We start from the raw sequence: 15,409 nt of genomic DNA on the forward strand, positions 1-15,409 counted from the left end.
TCGCATGTGGAACCATTCAAAATGTGGTCAACATTGTTCACACTGCAAACCACAGCCAATGTTTTTGTGTTCATTTATCGCATTTAAATTGATTTATTCGTGATGAGAAAAGTCAGTTTTTGCTGTTTCCCTCACAACTAAGCTGTAAAATAGTGTTGATTAGCTCAAGATATGATGAGCATAAAGTGTGAAAAACACAAATGGTATTGTCTGTGAGGGGAAATGGAAGCAAGCATAGGTGATATAAGAAATCAGCCATGCTTGTCTATTAATGCCTTGGTTACAGAAACCTGTTTTCTTGTATACTTGAAGAAATCAAACCACTGCATAAAGTTGGAGGTGAAGTTGACACGTTGCACTTAACCAGCTTAGTTTTGAGTCGTGACATGTCACCTTAAGGCAGGATTGTCACGCAGCCCACAAGGACTGGTGATTGAATAAGTAGGTGATTGATTTCTCTCTTTTAGCAGCAAACGTTGTATTCAATGGGGAAAGAAATGAATGAATAAGAAGATTGCGTGTTTTTTTAATCACAGTTATCATTGAATCCTCATGATCGTTTTGATGCTTTTTGAATGCCTCTGAAAATGATTGGAACGTATTACATTCTTCTACTGCCCATATCTCAGATTGATAAGGATCTCTTTGATTTTAACAGCCTTACCTAGTCCCTTTAAATGGTCTTTATTTGAAAAGTTGATTGCTGCTCTTGTGGAGTTTTCAGTCTGAGCCCGGAACAAAGACACTAACTATCCTCTTCTCCAATTTAGTTCTGATGACAATTTGGAGGATGTAAACAAATCAGTAGGAGTAGTGTAACGTCATAAACTAAAGCAATTGGCGATTTGCTGTTCCCCCCGACACACACTCAACTGATTGCAACAGAGTGGATGAGGATGAAGCGGAGCACTTGTGGGCTACTTGAGATGGCATTTGGACAGACGAAAATGAGCCTCTTGAATTGGGAAGGTTAACTGAGTGATGTAAACACAGGCCTCTCATCGTGGCCATGCTCTATTTATAACAACTCCCTGTTTATAAATCCAACATTTTCTCGCTGAAGGTTTTTAATCAATATGTTTTATATAAAAACGATGGATAACATGTCGATAAAAGAGGCGATCTCAGAGAATATAGCAGCCAGCAAATGCCTCTGATAAATCCACTTTACACTACCTGGCCAACACCAAATGGCAGACAGACAAAGCTAACAACTAGCTTCTGAACATAGTGGAGCACTTAGCAGCTAAACAAATACACAGGAGTCGGTGGAGACCAAAAACCGAGCTTAAAGCACAGTGGATATTGGAATGAATCAGGAAACACAACTTCAAATGAAAGGTAATGTTGCTGTGTGTCTACTGGTTGTGTAAATGAGCAACTGTTAGCAAAAGTGTTAACTTATTCCACTTCCCTCGCCCCAAAAAGTTAATGCTGGATTTATGGTTATGATCTCGTATAGGACAGACTAATACATAGTATAGTAATACATAGATACATAGTGTCTCAAAACGTTTTTTAAAAAGTAAAATGTAAACAAATATAAATTCCTTTTTAACTTTGTATTCTCAGATCCATATGTGAAGATCCACCTGATGCAAAACGGCAAGAGGCTGAAGAAGAAGAAGACGACAATCAAGAAGAACACCCTCAACCCTTACTACAACGAGTCCTTCAGCTTTGAAGTCCCATTTGAACAAATCCAGGTGCGTTCTCCTCCATTTGCAGAGCAGTTTCTAACAACTATAGCTATGTAATGTGCTCTACTGTTTAGATGAATGGTGCTGTTAGAACTAGCAAACATTTGGCTGAAAAGAAACAATTGATAAGTGGAAGCTCATTTACCAAATAATTAGTTAAGAGGCTTTTCATCATTACAGAATAATCAAAGCCACTTTAGTCTAAATCAGCTGCAATTTGAAAAGCCAATTGCTCACGGGCATTATTTTCTGCACACGTTATTGCCCCTTGCACGTTATTCAGAAATATTTGTTGAATGTCTTAAATGTGCTAAATGTACATTTCTTATCTTACCAGGTTGATCATTTAACAATGTTAGTGCCACAGATTGAATCATAAACTTGTGTATTGAACCTGATTCAAGTGCTTATTTTTAATTACAGACTTGCTCCTATAATATAACCTTTTTCTTGATGTGAATATAAATACAGTTTAATTTGATCAACTTATCAGGCAGATTTGTTCCATCTTGTAAAACAAGTTATACAGACTGCTTGAATAAAGCTGCAATCTAACCACCATTATCTGCCGAGGGGGAGTGTGGAGTGACCTTGGGACTATTTTCAGCAATTAATCTAAAGGTTTTAATTGTCTTGTAGCTTGTGTGGGAATTGCACACAGTTCTTTTAATTGGTTTATTTCACTAACAGAAGATTTGTTATTGAGCGAAGACCATCTTAGTACACACACAATTAGCTCTGCATCACTCAGTAACAATATTCGGATTCATTTGTTTTGATCTATAGCTTCTAACATACTAACTTTTTCCCCATAAAGACAAATATAGTGTGAAACTGTGTCTCTAACGATTTTTCAGATGTTCTTAGATGCAATACAAATACATTTGAATATACAACAGTTAATTATAATACACATTTTACAAGCCAAAGCACAATGCTTAAATAGTGCAGAAAATACATTCAGAAACATTGCAATATATGTTTTTATTGTTAAATATACTTTGCACAGGAAAGGACATGGAGGAGGAGAAAAGATAAATGTTAGTGGATGAGGAACCACAAAAGTCTTGTTAGGTAGCGCAAATGTTTTTGGGAGAATGTAAGAATTTATCAGTTTTTTTCATCCACCTATTTTTTTTATTATACCTTCAAACTTCAAACCCTCACTTTGACACTCGTTAGATGGATAAACTGCTATTTATTACATTCGATTGTTGATATCAATCTGCTCATTTCACTCTGGGATAGAAAACTAATTAGCTTATTTCCTCAAATATTAAGCTCTTGATGAATTGAATGTCTGTTCATGATCTCATTTTGGTTGGTTAATCAATCAAAGCAAGTGGAATATCCTGACTGGTCTGTGATGACTAACAAAGGAGCCTGCTAATTCCCAATCAAAGAGGGCTTTGATTCAATTAGCTATTTGAAGATCAACTGCCCCTTTTAAAGACCAACTAACCCCAAGCAGCCATCTGGGAACCTTGTTCAGTATTTCATTTCATGGCGTATTAGGCATGCTCTTTTCCAACAGTGGCTCTGAGCTTGTGCAGGTGGCAGTATCCCTTTCAGTGTAGCGCTGGATCGAAACGTAATCAGAGCTCTTTGTGCACTAAATCATATTCAGTGCCAGAGATGGATTCCCAGGTCCCTCCCCTTTGAGTCCCTGTGAATAAACACATGCCGAGGCTGCGTCCCAGACCTCTGAGTAATCAAACATTCTGCTGTGTTTGGCTCCTGCTCTGAAGCCTCAGTTACTGTTAAGGAGCACTTCATTTACTGCATTACTCTACTATTGGTGTATACATTGTTTAGTGTATCATAACTTTTAGATACGACAGATCAAACCACTAAGGATTTAGTAGATCTTTCTCGGGATTTTAGTCCGAATCATGTCTTATTCATCTGTTGGTCATCTTGCAATCTACTTATTTATCTAAATAGTTATCACCGCAATAAACCGTATTTGATTTCGTCTTAGTGTACAACATTTAATTTAATATTCTGTTCTTGTATATATCATATTCTATTTACATGTATATAGACTTCTTGCACTATTTTGTATTAGTATTTTATTATGTTCCATGGTTGGACGAGCTCGGGTCATAGGATTGTCATTGCCATTTCTACACTGTAACTTATGTGCATATGACATTAAAACCTTTGAATCTTGGAATGGTGCATATCTAATAGAAATAATATAATTCCTAGAGCATTATAATAAGCAAAAAGTTACTAAGTGTTTACAATACTACATAAAAGGAGAAATAAGAGACACATTTACAAGATCAAACACACACACATCTTCAAACAGGCAGTAAGGATTTAAAGGTCACCTATTGTGCAAAATCCTCTTTTTCATGTCTTTTATACATAAACATGTGTCCCCTCCTTTTTGTCATGATCCATTTATATAAAAATCGGTCTGAAAATGAGCTGATCAGATTTTTGCCACTTTATAATGTCATAAAGTGTCCACCTTATCACCTGAATCCCCTCCTAGAGAACCATTGTGTTCTTTTTAACCAATCATCTCACAGAGGGTGCGTGGCGAGTGGCTCCTTATTTTCATCTTAAGTAACAGACAGAGAATCAGCACTTTCGAAACAGGGCTGAAACAGAGGGGATTATGGGATGCTACAATGATCTGTTTGGTGTTTGGAGCCAAACACTTCAGAGACATGTATTGTATATATCTGAGACCTATAATATATTGATGAAACACAGTATAATAGGGGACCTTTAAGAAAAGGATGCCGATATCAGTCCATATGCTGATGACACCTCGATATATGCTTACATTCCCTCATCTCTCCCACTCTTCCTTTTCCCACAGAAAGTGCAAGTTGTTATAACTGTTCTGGACTATGACAAGATCGGCAAGAACGATGCCATCGGGAAGGTGTTTGTGGGCCTGAACAGCTCGGGGACGGAGCTGCGCCACTGGTCCGACATGCTGGCCAACCCCCGGAGACCCATCGCCCAGTGGCACGTGCTGAAGGTTGAGGAGGAGGTGGACGCCCAGCTCTCCACCAAGAAATAGGCAGGGCCCTTTCAGCACCTGCCTTGTAGTACTCTATAGCCTGTATGTGTAAATACCTCAGTGATATATGGGTCCATCCCCCCCCCACCTCTCTGCTTTACCAATATCAAACACAATCCTAGTTGTTCAATCATCCCTCCCTCTGCTTTTTTTCTATCAGGTACTTTTCTCACGTTCTCTTGTTTTCTGTTCCTCTCTGATCAGCAGTTTTCCATCTCCACGCCCTTTTTTCTGCCCCAACCAAACGCCCCCTTCTTTTAAGCAATATGATCTGTATAGATAGCGCATGACTGAAAGAATTTATTGTACCACAGTTGTATATATAAGTATGCAGACAAAAATGATTTCTAGTTTATGTGTTTGTATGTTGTTACCCGTTTCCTAATCTGTGTATATCTTGATGTTTTTAATAAGATGTTCTATTTTAAATTATGTAAATTCAGATATAGAGGAAAGCCAATATTATATATCCCAGGATTTAAAAATGCTACCTTATTACCTTATTGCATTCCAGAAAAAAAAAGAAGAATTACAACCTGCAACATACTACTGGAAATATATTCACACTGTAAAGGAAAATGTCTGGCTTTAAGTTCAGCAAAGGATCAGAGAAGACATGAATATATACATACTAAACTCCAAATACAAGGCCATTAACTACTATGGTTCTGAGGGGGGAATGATGTTGCTGGAAATAATACAAGCACATGATTTCTTACACATTTTTGTACTTATTTCTCAATCAGAGGACCTATATGTTTAGCTTGATGCACAATGATTCCAGAAAAAATAGTTAATGCAAACCAGTAAGCATTGATTTCTCCATAAATGGCAATTTAAGTGAAACAGGTCCTAGTTTAAAAGGCAGTTGCGCACTAAAACTGGCTTTTTTTCTTTTCCAAAAATGGAAAATGTTGCCTCCAAAAAAGAAAACAAATTCCCTTCAACCCCTAAAAAAGACCCCAAGTGAAAAAAGCACCAAGCTGTAGCCATTGTGTCCTTAAGCTCGTTCAACAATATTTTGTTAACTGTTTACTTTGAACAGCCTTGTAGTTGTTGAGGGTAAATCGCATTGAGGCTGGACCGTAGACAGGGAGTTGTGACTCTGGTTTAAAGAGGAATCTTTTTTAGAGCAATTCAACGTCTTGACTATTTTTCGTAAACTGCATGATTTTTTTAACAACCTTTACTAAAGGCTGGGAGGGGGAGATCTACTGACACCAGGGGCTGTCTCTTCTGATACGATCCCCTTGCCTTCAATCAGACGAGAGGAAAGGAAAAAGAAGAGCGATGTGTAAACATTGGGTCAATGTACATGGGTATATTGACCGAGACGAGTTTCTAAACACTGCCATTTCAGAGGTGACTTATGTAAAGACCCTCTCTTCATGCACACTCCCACGCTAGTGGTTGTAGCTTTCGGGAACAATGTCTTTGGCTGCAATGGTGCCCTGAATCGCAGTCTTAGCTTTGCGTTGCCTTCTCACAGTGACAATAGAGCTAGCCATGTTTTACTGCCAATTTTAACTTTATGTGGCTGGTGTTTTGCACTGGATGTCTTTGACCTAGATTGTTTACTTCAGTTTATGGACAGTTGTTGGGCTGGGTTTATTTCAGGACACCTACAGGGGGCGGAAGAACTCTGCCTGCTTGATCGGCTTAAAAAAAAGAAGAAGCAATGATGACAAATCACGTTTCAGCCAACAGTAGTGTTTACTTATTGTTGAGACAGGAATACATCAAGAGAATGAGAAATAACCGTAAAGTGAATGGTCTGCGTGGGCTATTAGTCCATCATGTTCTTTACTCGGGTCCAATTAGCAAAGGAATACGTTTTACTCCATGAAAACCATGAAGTCTCTTATCTTGGAGGAACCTCTTGCATATACTTCAGCTTCAGGAGGACTTTCTAAATGTTTTCAATGTTACTGTGTAGTTGATAGCACTATTATGAAAAAGCTACTTGTCATTCCCTAGGAGTCTCTGAGGACTGCTTTGTGTATCACTGTGACTGCCGTGTGTGCTTAGAGATGTAGACTTATCAGTAGGTAGCCAAACCAGTTTGTTCTGTAGTGATGTCGTAGCGTTTAACGCCATTTTCCCTTCTACATGCAGAGAAAGAGAGTGCGTGCGCGAGGCGTTGTCCGACTGCACGTGTCAGAAAGAGCGGGAAGACATTTTATCTGAGCAGGTCGCTTCACACAGCATTTTGTTGAGCACTGTGCAATACTTGTATGTTCATCCCATAGTGTTAACGTGGGTGGCGTTGCCCGAGAAAAAAGATTCTAACCCCTGAGGATGATTCTAGTCCAGAGAGATGTTTCTCCTTTCCAGTGAAATGGTTAGGACACAGCACAGCTTTCAGCTTACAGGTTGGAGCTTGACACCTGTCGACCTCGGTTTAGGGTTTCCGCCCTTTTTCGCAGGTTCGTTTTCTCTTCTTGCACACAGTTCCAGCATCAGAAGTTTCAGGGAGTATTAGTTAAATACCAAACGAGATTCTACATTTAGACATCCCCTTCAAATGCCATGTATATATTTACATAAGCGTGTCAAAAATTGTATATCTAGAATTAATATAAAGTGACATGAATATGATCATTCAGCCGCAGATATCATTTTACCCATCCATCATGCATTAACTATATCTCGTCATTTTCAATATTTATTTTTTAATTGTTTAATGCCCTGTTGATTAAAAAAAAAAAACTTTTATATTTGAGATGAAAACTGAATGTACAGTATGGACTGTGTTGGCGTAGATTACTTTAACAGTGAGATTAGATGTACTTTGCACTTTCTGTTGAAAGAAAAAGTCACTTTGTTTATATTTTTTAAATATTAGGAATTTAATTCATAACCCTTTGTGGGTAAAATTTCCCCTGTCTGATTGCATTTGCAAAATCATTGAATATACTTCAATACAGCTGCATTCCCAATTTATCTTCATCCAAGGGATTATTTTATTGGACATGTTTGACATATGTAGATTCATGAATTCCAGTACAGCTTCAGATTTAAATGAAAAAAAAGGATTAAAGTACAAGGTAAAGGCTCTTTAAATATGACCAAACCAATTGGATATTAATTCAAAAAGGTTGTACTGACGGAATAATCCGATGAAAGCTGAAAGAAAATCTGAATTGAAACAGAAATAAACATGTGTAAACATATCAGGGAATTCAGTCGCGGGCAGCATTGCTGAAACCATCAGATTTCGAGGTGTGTGGAAATACCTGCAATGCTCCTGTTATTGCAATTTCCTACCAAAGTATGCATGAATAATCAAACCCTAAATTCTCTTGTAAAAAATTCCCTTATCAAGAACTCAAGATTCTCTCCAGTGGCACTGATGGAAAGCCACACTGACCTTTCAAAACAAAGCTGTGTAAAGTATTAGAATCTGATGCTGTTGAAAGATCCTAGTTGCCTTTGTGTATATCAACTGCCTGCTTGAGTATTTTGTGCGTGGACATTTTCTCTGTAATCTTGTAGAACTGTTTGGAGTGTTTTTTCCTGCCATATCGCTCGCGGTGACTGCGAGCCGCTGACAGTTATATTTGCTGTGTATACCTTCATTTTTGAGGTGTTTTACAGTTTTGTTTCACTTTGTGTAGTGATTCACTCTGTGGAGTTTTCTGACTGTTGTTATATGACTTCATATACACAAATGATCAATAAAAATGTTTTATTTCCTGTTGATACAGAAGCTTATCATGTCATATTTTCAAAGCATTCATTTGTGTGTCATAAGATACTGTGACAGCCTCTGATTGTAGATTTGATTTGCAGAACAAGTAAGTGTGAGTCACTTCTACCGCTAACTTCAGTCACATCAAATAAAAGTGCCTGCATGACAAATTCCCTTTTAATGCGGATGTTTGCTTCTAAACACTTTGACTTGGCTTTAGTTTTAATCCTCGAGACCTGTTCACAAGTCGCTACTGCCATCTAAAGGATGTAATGGAGCATACCACACATTGGCAAGACAATATATTAAACAGATTGTTTTCCATGTTGCTCTGGGCACAGATCAATTCATATGAGTGAATATTCACTGACATCTGCTACAGCCAGCGAACAACGTTTGTCCTTCCACCATATACATTGCGCCACATCGATGTGTATTAAAGTTAAGATCTAATTTAGCTGTTACAGCAAAACATCTCATTAAATTATCGTAGCTTAAAAACATATTATTTCACACACACACACACACACGCACACGCACACGCACACGCACACACAAACACAAACACACACACACACACACACACACCCACATACACACATACACACACACACACACACACAAACACATACTGTAGGCCTACACACAACCAAGGGTGTAACTTTGGTTTGAGAAGTGGGGGGGACACAAAACAGGGGGTCCTCCGCAATGAAACATTGTTCTCGATTTAATTCCATTTCCTGCCTTTCTACAGATATATTAGGGACTATGGTGTTAACTAATCCAAGAAAAATGTGTAGTGTATATAATGAGTGCGCAAACTAATCTAGTATCCTATCCATGTGAACCTGTTTTATTTGTGATGACCTCACATCCGCTAGGGGGGCATGCACCCCCGGGAAGATTTTTTTCTTTAAATTGAAGTTAAAGGCATCAATCTGGTGCACAAATTAAGAGATTTATGGATACAGCTCTCAACACTCATATGAAAGAGAACTGTATATATTTCAATATTTCAAAAACCATTAGAATATGCTCACAACCAATAACAAATAATTGATATACTCCTCTCTCCTATCTTTATTTTACCTAGTCTGCATTCTTTCTTTTTTATTTATGCATATTTTACTAATCACTCTCCTTTTAAACTGTTTTTTATTTTTTACTGACCTATACCACACAGTGGAATTATTTATTAACTTATTTTGAACAACTATATTAAATAGATGGAAATATTTGTTTACATAGATGACCAAACCGTTTAAGACCCACTGAGATAATTTAGACTAAAGTTTACAATCTAATCGCTCAGAGAGTCCTTTACCTCACCTAAACTGACGTTACCTCAGCCTCTCAGTCCGACAGGAGAGAGCTCTCCCTCTCCTTATTGTTGAAACAGCTTCTAATCTCCGTTAGCTCCGAGCTAGCATCAGATGCTAACAACAACCCCCGTAACTCTCTCTGTCTCTCTGTCTCTCTGTCTGTCTGTCTGTCTGTCTGTCTGTCTCTCTCTCTCTCTCTCTCTCTCTCTCTCTCTCTCTCTCTCTCTCTCTCTCTCTCTCTCTCTCTCTCTCTCTCTCTCTCTCTCTCTCTCTCTCTCTCTCTCTCTCTCTCTCTCTCTCTCTCACACACACAAAATGTGCTCGTGCCACGCACACACAGACGCTCCTCCGTGACGATGACCGCTTGCGCAAAAAAAAAAATAATAAACACATTTGAAAAGTGGGGGGGGACACAAACGGGATAACTTTTCAAAATTACGCCCAGCACACAACCACACATATATTCTTCAGAGTGTTTTTATTGAAGCTATGTGTGGTGTACAATAGTATATTAAAACCCGAGACTCAATAAGTTGTTATGGCAGACAGTTGTTTTTGTGCCAACATTCAAATAGGCTTATCAAAGCTGCTTGACTATAATTGGGCTCCAGTTTTAGGGAATGTCCAAAGTTATTTGGGGCCATGTATAAAACTGTCCCTAATGTTTGGCCCCGTAAAATTCCCCACACACTTCTCCCTTTATTCTGATACGTAACGGTTAGAGGTTTTATTGAAGCTTTATTTTGAAAATACAGGCCTGTCATGTGGAAATGACGTCCAGCTTCAGCTTTGTCAAATTAACCGTTTTCATACCGGAAGTTCTGATTTGTCACTAGAAAAATGTAAAGACCTTAATGTTTCAGAGATAATAAACAAATAAAAAAGTATCTACTTTGTAATTTAATATATATATATATATTGCTAAAAACGATGTGTTAAGTGTTTTTGTTTTAAAAGAATGAAGCATTATTTTCCGAAAAGATTATTTTATTTTCTAAACAGTGACCGGAAGTGTGTATTGGCGCCAGCTTACTTTATAGTTTGACAGCTCGTACTTGCTACGCACCATCGTGACAGTAGCTGTAAACTCAATTGCTGCTGCTTTCTGCATTGACAAACAAACCGTTGCATTTACCAAAACTGCCTGAAAATGCTGTCCTACGTCATTGGTGTAAGTATATCTTAATAAGAAGTAGCTAGGTTTATTGTACTTTAACTAATTATGTTGCATTAGCTCAAGCTAACGGGAGCTGCCAGTTAGTTTTCCTGACCAAGTTAAGTTAGAGGCTGGGGCTGCTCTGCCCACAGGAATTTCTATGACTCATTTCTCCTGTTTGGATTAAACAAATTGGCTTGGCTTAACTAAGACAACGCCCCAAAGATATATTAAAGATGTGATAGCTTCTGCTAGCTGCTGGTGGTCTGAGCTGAGTCACTCTCCTGATTTCTGACCTTTGTCACAGTTGATCCGAGGCGGATTTGACAGCATCGTCAACTTAATCTTCAGACTCCTGTTCAGGAAGAGTAGACCCGCCCTCACCTTAGAGGACCCCAACATTAAGTATGCACTGCGGCTGCTGGACAAACAGGTAACCCGTCTGAATATCACCTTCACAAAACCTGAACTCTTTTTATTTACAAAATCCAACGTTTTTCTGTTTACAAACGCAGCCGGTGTTGCTCTGACATGCTTTTTGTTTCTTCTGCAGATTGTCAGCCATGACACCAGAAAGTTCCGCTTTGCCCTGCCTTCCTCTGAACACATCCTGGGTCTTCCCATCGGTTAGTAACTATTGACTTACTGTAGCTTGTCTCTCCACCCAGCAGCAGGCTAACCAGCTTCCCCCAGGTTAGCTTCACTGGGTGACTAGCAACACATGCCTGACTATCTTAAGACAAACTCAGACCAGCTAAGACCAGCAACCATGTAACATTTATGAAAATAAAATGTATAGGAACACAGACAGACATAATGGCAAGGAATTTAATTATATCACATCACAAATAGGTTCAGTAGGAAGAAGGTAAGGTAGGAAAAGAGGAAAGGCAAAATGCTAAGAAAAAAAGAGCTTCACATACATTCTCATTTTGTAACTTAACTTAAAGGTCAGCTATTGTGCAACATCAAATTGTTCATGTCTGTTATACATAAACATGTGTCCCCTCTGTGTAAAGAGATTATGAAAGTTTCAGGAACAAAGATTCTCTTACTTTTTGTCCTGATCCATTTATATAAAAACCTGTCTGAAAATGAGCTGATCAGATTTTGGCCACTTTATGATGTCATAACGATTTTTTTGGCTTGTGTAACCATTAGCTTGTGTAACCATTAGCTTGTGTAACCATATATTGAAGTAACTTGTTTAATACAAAGGAGACCCAGAAAACCATCACATCTTGAATGTAGAACCAGTAAAAGCTGAGTTTTGTTGGAAAAAGTACACAAATAAATGATCAGTTTTTAAAATGGCTGCTCAAGATCACATACTTTATGCTAAATGCATAAAGTATGTGATCTTGAGCAGCCATGTTGATTATAATCTGAACACAAGCTGTGAGTAATAACTCGTTGTGTGTCTCCTCTCCAGGGCAGCATATCTATCTGTCTGCAAAGGTAGACGGGAAGCTCGTAGTCCGTCCGTACACTCCGGTGTCCAGTGATGATGACAAAGGCTACGTGGACTTAGTGGTGAAGGTAAAGCCTTTTTAAGAAAAGTTGTTTCTGTATATGGTTAGGTGTTGTTTTGTTATCCTAAACGAGTTTCTCTTTTTTGTCCAATTCTTGTCAGATTTACTTTAAAGATGTTAATCCTAAATTCCCCGAGGGTGGGAAGTTGAGTCAGTTCTTGGAGAGCCTCAGGATCAATGACACTATTGACTTTAGAGGCCCCAGCGGTCTCCTGGTGTACCAAGGCAAAGGTGAGCCCGTAACAGGAGGTCTAAAGTGATGTTTGATACTCAGCTCAGCTGCCTGATCTGATGCTCTAACTCTCCCTCAACAGGTGCTTTTGCCATTCAGTCAGATAAAAAGTCCCCAGCTGAGATGAAGACAGCCAGACATGTTGGGATGATCGCTGGAGGAACAGGTAAACTCCTACTCGTCTGTCAAGGTGTTGCACTCAGGGAGTTGATTAGCAGATCCTGACTCATGTCCGACATACAATACCGTGACTTTTTCCTGACTTTTTTGACATTATTTATAATGGCTTTTTTTTCTTCTGACCATTTCGACATACTAATATGCTGTTTTATTTAATTTTTCGATGTACTATACTATGCTTTTTTTCTCATATATAATAGAATAAAATGGAATAGAATAGAATATATATGTATTGTCATCATACAAAGTACAACAGAATTTCTTTGACAACTCTCACTGCAGTAAAATATATATTCGACATATGCTGTTTTTTTTTATTTTTCGATGTACTATACTATGCAGTTTTCCCTCATATTTTCGACATTCTATTCTATACTATGCCTTTTTTATAAAACTTTTTTCCACATATTATACTATGACTTTATTTCCTTATACTTTGCACTGAAGAAACCATCCAATTAGTTATTTCATGACATATCTGGCTTTTCTTTATTGGAACAAAAGGGAACAGATATCCACATCAGGCGAACTGTTTTTGTATTTTTCCCAGGCATCACTCCGATGTTGCAGATCATCACCGCTGTGATGAAGGATCCAAAGGACCAGACGGTGTGCTACCTGCTTTTCGCCAACCAGGTGGGTCTCAGCCAGGGTCACATGATGAAGTGTTGCTATAAGTGATCTGTTTTCCTGTATGAAACCTTGTTCCTCCTGCTCTCTCTCAGACTGAAAAAGATATTCTGTTGCGTCCGGAGTTGGAAGAGATCCAGGTGAACCACCCGGACCGGTTTAAGCTCTGGTTCACCCTGGACAGAGCACCTGAAGGTAACATGCCTTTAGACATCTGAGAACATTTATCATTTATTTTATATTTAAGGTTTCGCTCATAACAAAATGTGAAGTACAACTATAAAGGAAAGTATAAAATAAAAACAATAAAAGTACCTTGAAATTGTGCTGAAATGCCGCACTTAATTAAACGTAAACTCCAGTATGTCAATGTTTGAGCCACCAATCAAAGATACATATGTATGATGAATGGTTTTAACAGTTATAAATGATACTGTCTTATATCAATATAAAGCTAAATAATAAAGACCCAATATCAATAAAGGAAACCAAATGTTATGTATAATTGCAGATAAATAATGAATATAAAGATGTAAAAACAAATACCATAAAATACATTGATATGATTAATATAATAAATTAAACACTAATATTATTTCATTTCTAACCATTTACAACACAGCTTAGCTTTACAATGCATTCATTGTAAGAAAAGGCAACGAAGCCGACCTTGTTGGACTGATGTGTCGTTGCAACATCATTTAGACAAATGGGTGGGAATGTCTGGGAAAAAGAAAATAGGCGAGAATAAATAAAACATATTGTATACTTTGCCAAAGAAATATGGTATGACATTAAAATATCACGAAAAAAATGTCAGTATAGAATGTTAAAACACAAAAGTCCTAGTGTGGTATTTGAAATAAAAGTTATCGTTAGGTTTAGTATTTTTTTTAAGTAATAGTATTATTTATTAATAGTATAGAATGGCAACAATCTTAAAATAATAACGCATAATCTGGTATGTCAGTAAAAAGTCATAGTATAGTATGTCGAAGAAAATCGCTTTAGGGTGTTGACATATGATGTATGTTAAAAAGAGATTTGAAAAAGTTTTTTATCAAATATTATATATTTTAAAAAAAAGTCGTATTTAGAAATATCTAAAAATAAAAAGTCATAGTAACATTGCTACATTGAGTTGTTATCAATCTCTGAAACTTCCCCTTTGTTTCAGACTGGGAGTACAGCGAAGGCTTCATCAATGAAGATATGGTGCGGGAACACCTGCCCGCCCCAGGTGACGAGACCCTCATCATGATGTGTGGACCTCCCCCCATGATCCAGTTCGCCTGCAACCCCAACCTGGACAAAGTGGGCCACTCCAACAGCCGCAGGTTCACCTTCTAAAGGTCTCATTAGAGCATCAAGTTATCATAACCTCTCCTCAAAACATTAAGGCACGCACAGTTACAGTGGTTATTGCACTATATATACACACTATTTATGCCATGCAACGTTCACCATGAAGCAGAATCACAGCACGGACCAATTCATGTAATCAGTAAGTGGCACGGAAGGGGGAAAAAGGTAAATATTAAGGCTTGGAAGGGTTCAAAAGTAGTAAGTAGAGGAGATGGATCATGAAAGGTGTTGAGACTGTTAATGATGTTATTCAAAATGATATCAGAATTGAGGTTTAAGGGATGTTTTCTGAGTGCCTTAACACTTGCAAAGCTTTTATATGCACTGTTTAAGATCACTTCATTTGAACACAATTGTATTGATTATTCCATTGAAGCTGTTGCACCTGTGTAAGAGTTAAACCTGCCCTCTGTCTATCGTCAAAGATGTCAATATTTTGCTAAAACATGTTCTCTAACCTGTTCAACGGGATGTTGTAACAGATATGTCTTTGTTTGAACAGTTGCTACTTGTGTTTGGATATGCAACATAAAGAAAATAAAATGCTACTGAATTTGA

General features: G+C 37.9%; 2 protein-coding genes across 6 annotated transcripts in view; both read left to right on the forward strand.

Annotated features, from left to right (window-relative positions):
• Positions 1 to 8,445, forward strand: part of syt1a (synaptotagmin Ia) — a 186,926-nt gene extending 178,481 nt beyond the window's left edge. For all 5 annotated transcript variants that reach the window (XM_079655406.1, XM_079655405.1, XM_079655403.1 and 2 more), the window contains 2 exons: positions 1,573 to 1,706; positions 4,537 to 8,445. In XM_079655406.1, coding sequence (XP_079511532.1) covers positions 1,573 to 1,706; positions 4,537 to 4,743 — 341 coding nt within the window. In that variant the 3' untranslated portion in view covers positions 4,744 to 8,445. The remainder of the gene's footprint in view (positions 1 to 1,572; positions 1,707 to 4,536) is intronic.
• A 2,324-nt stretch (positions 8,446 to 10,769) lies between these two features.
• Positions 10,770 to 15,409, forward strand: cyb5r3 (cytochrome b5 reductase 3). Its single transcript, XM_079653661.1, has 9 exons — positions 10,770 to 10,927; positions 11,220 to 11,345; positions 11,466 to 11,538; positions 12,345 to 12,451; positions 12,546 to 12,675; positions 12,759 to 12,842; positions 13,407 to 13,492; positions 13,582 to 13,681; positions 14,664 to 15,409. The coding sequence occupies exons 1-9, from the start codon at positions 10,907 to 10,909 to the stop codon at positions 14,834 to 14,836; spliced, it is 900 nt and encodes a 299-aa protein (XP_079509787.1). The 5' UTR covers positions 10,770 to 10,906; the 3' UTR covers positions 14,837 to 15,409.

Source organism: Notothenia rossii (genome assembly GCF_949606895.1).
Source record: "Notothenia rossii genome assembly, chromosome: 10".
Lineage (NCBI taxonomy): Eukaryota > Metazoa > Chordata > Actinopteri > Perciformes > Nototheniidae > Notothenia > Notothenia rossii.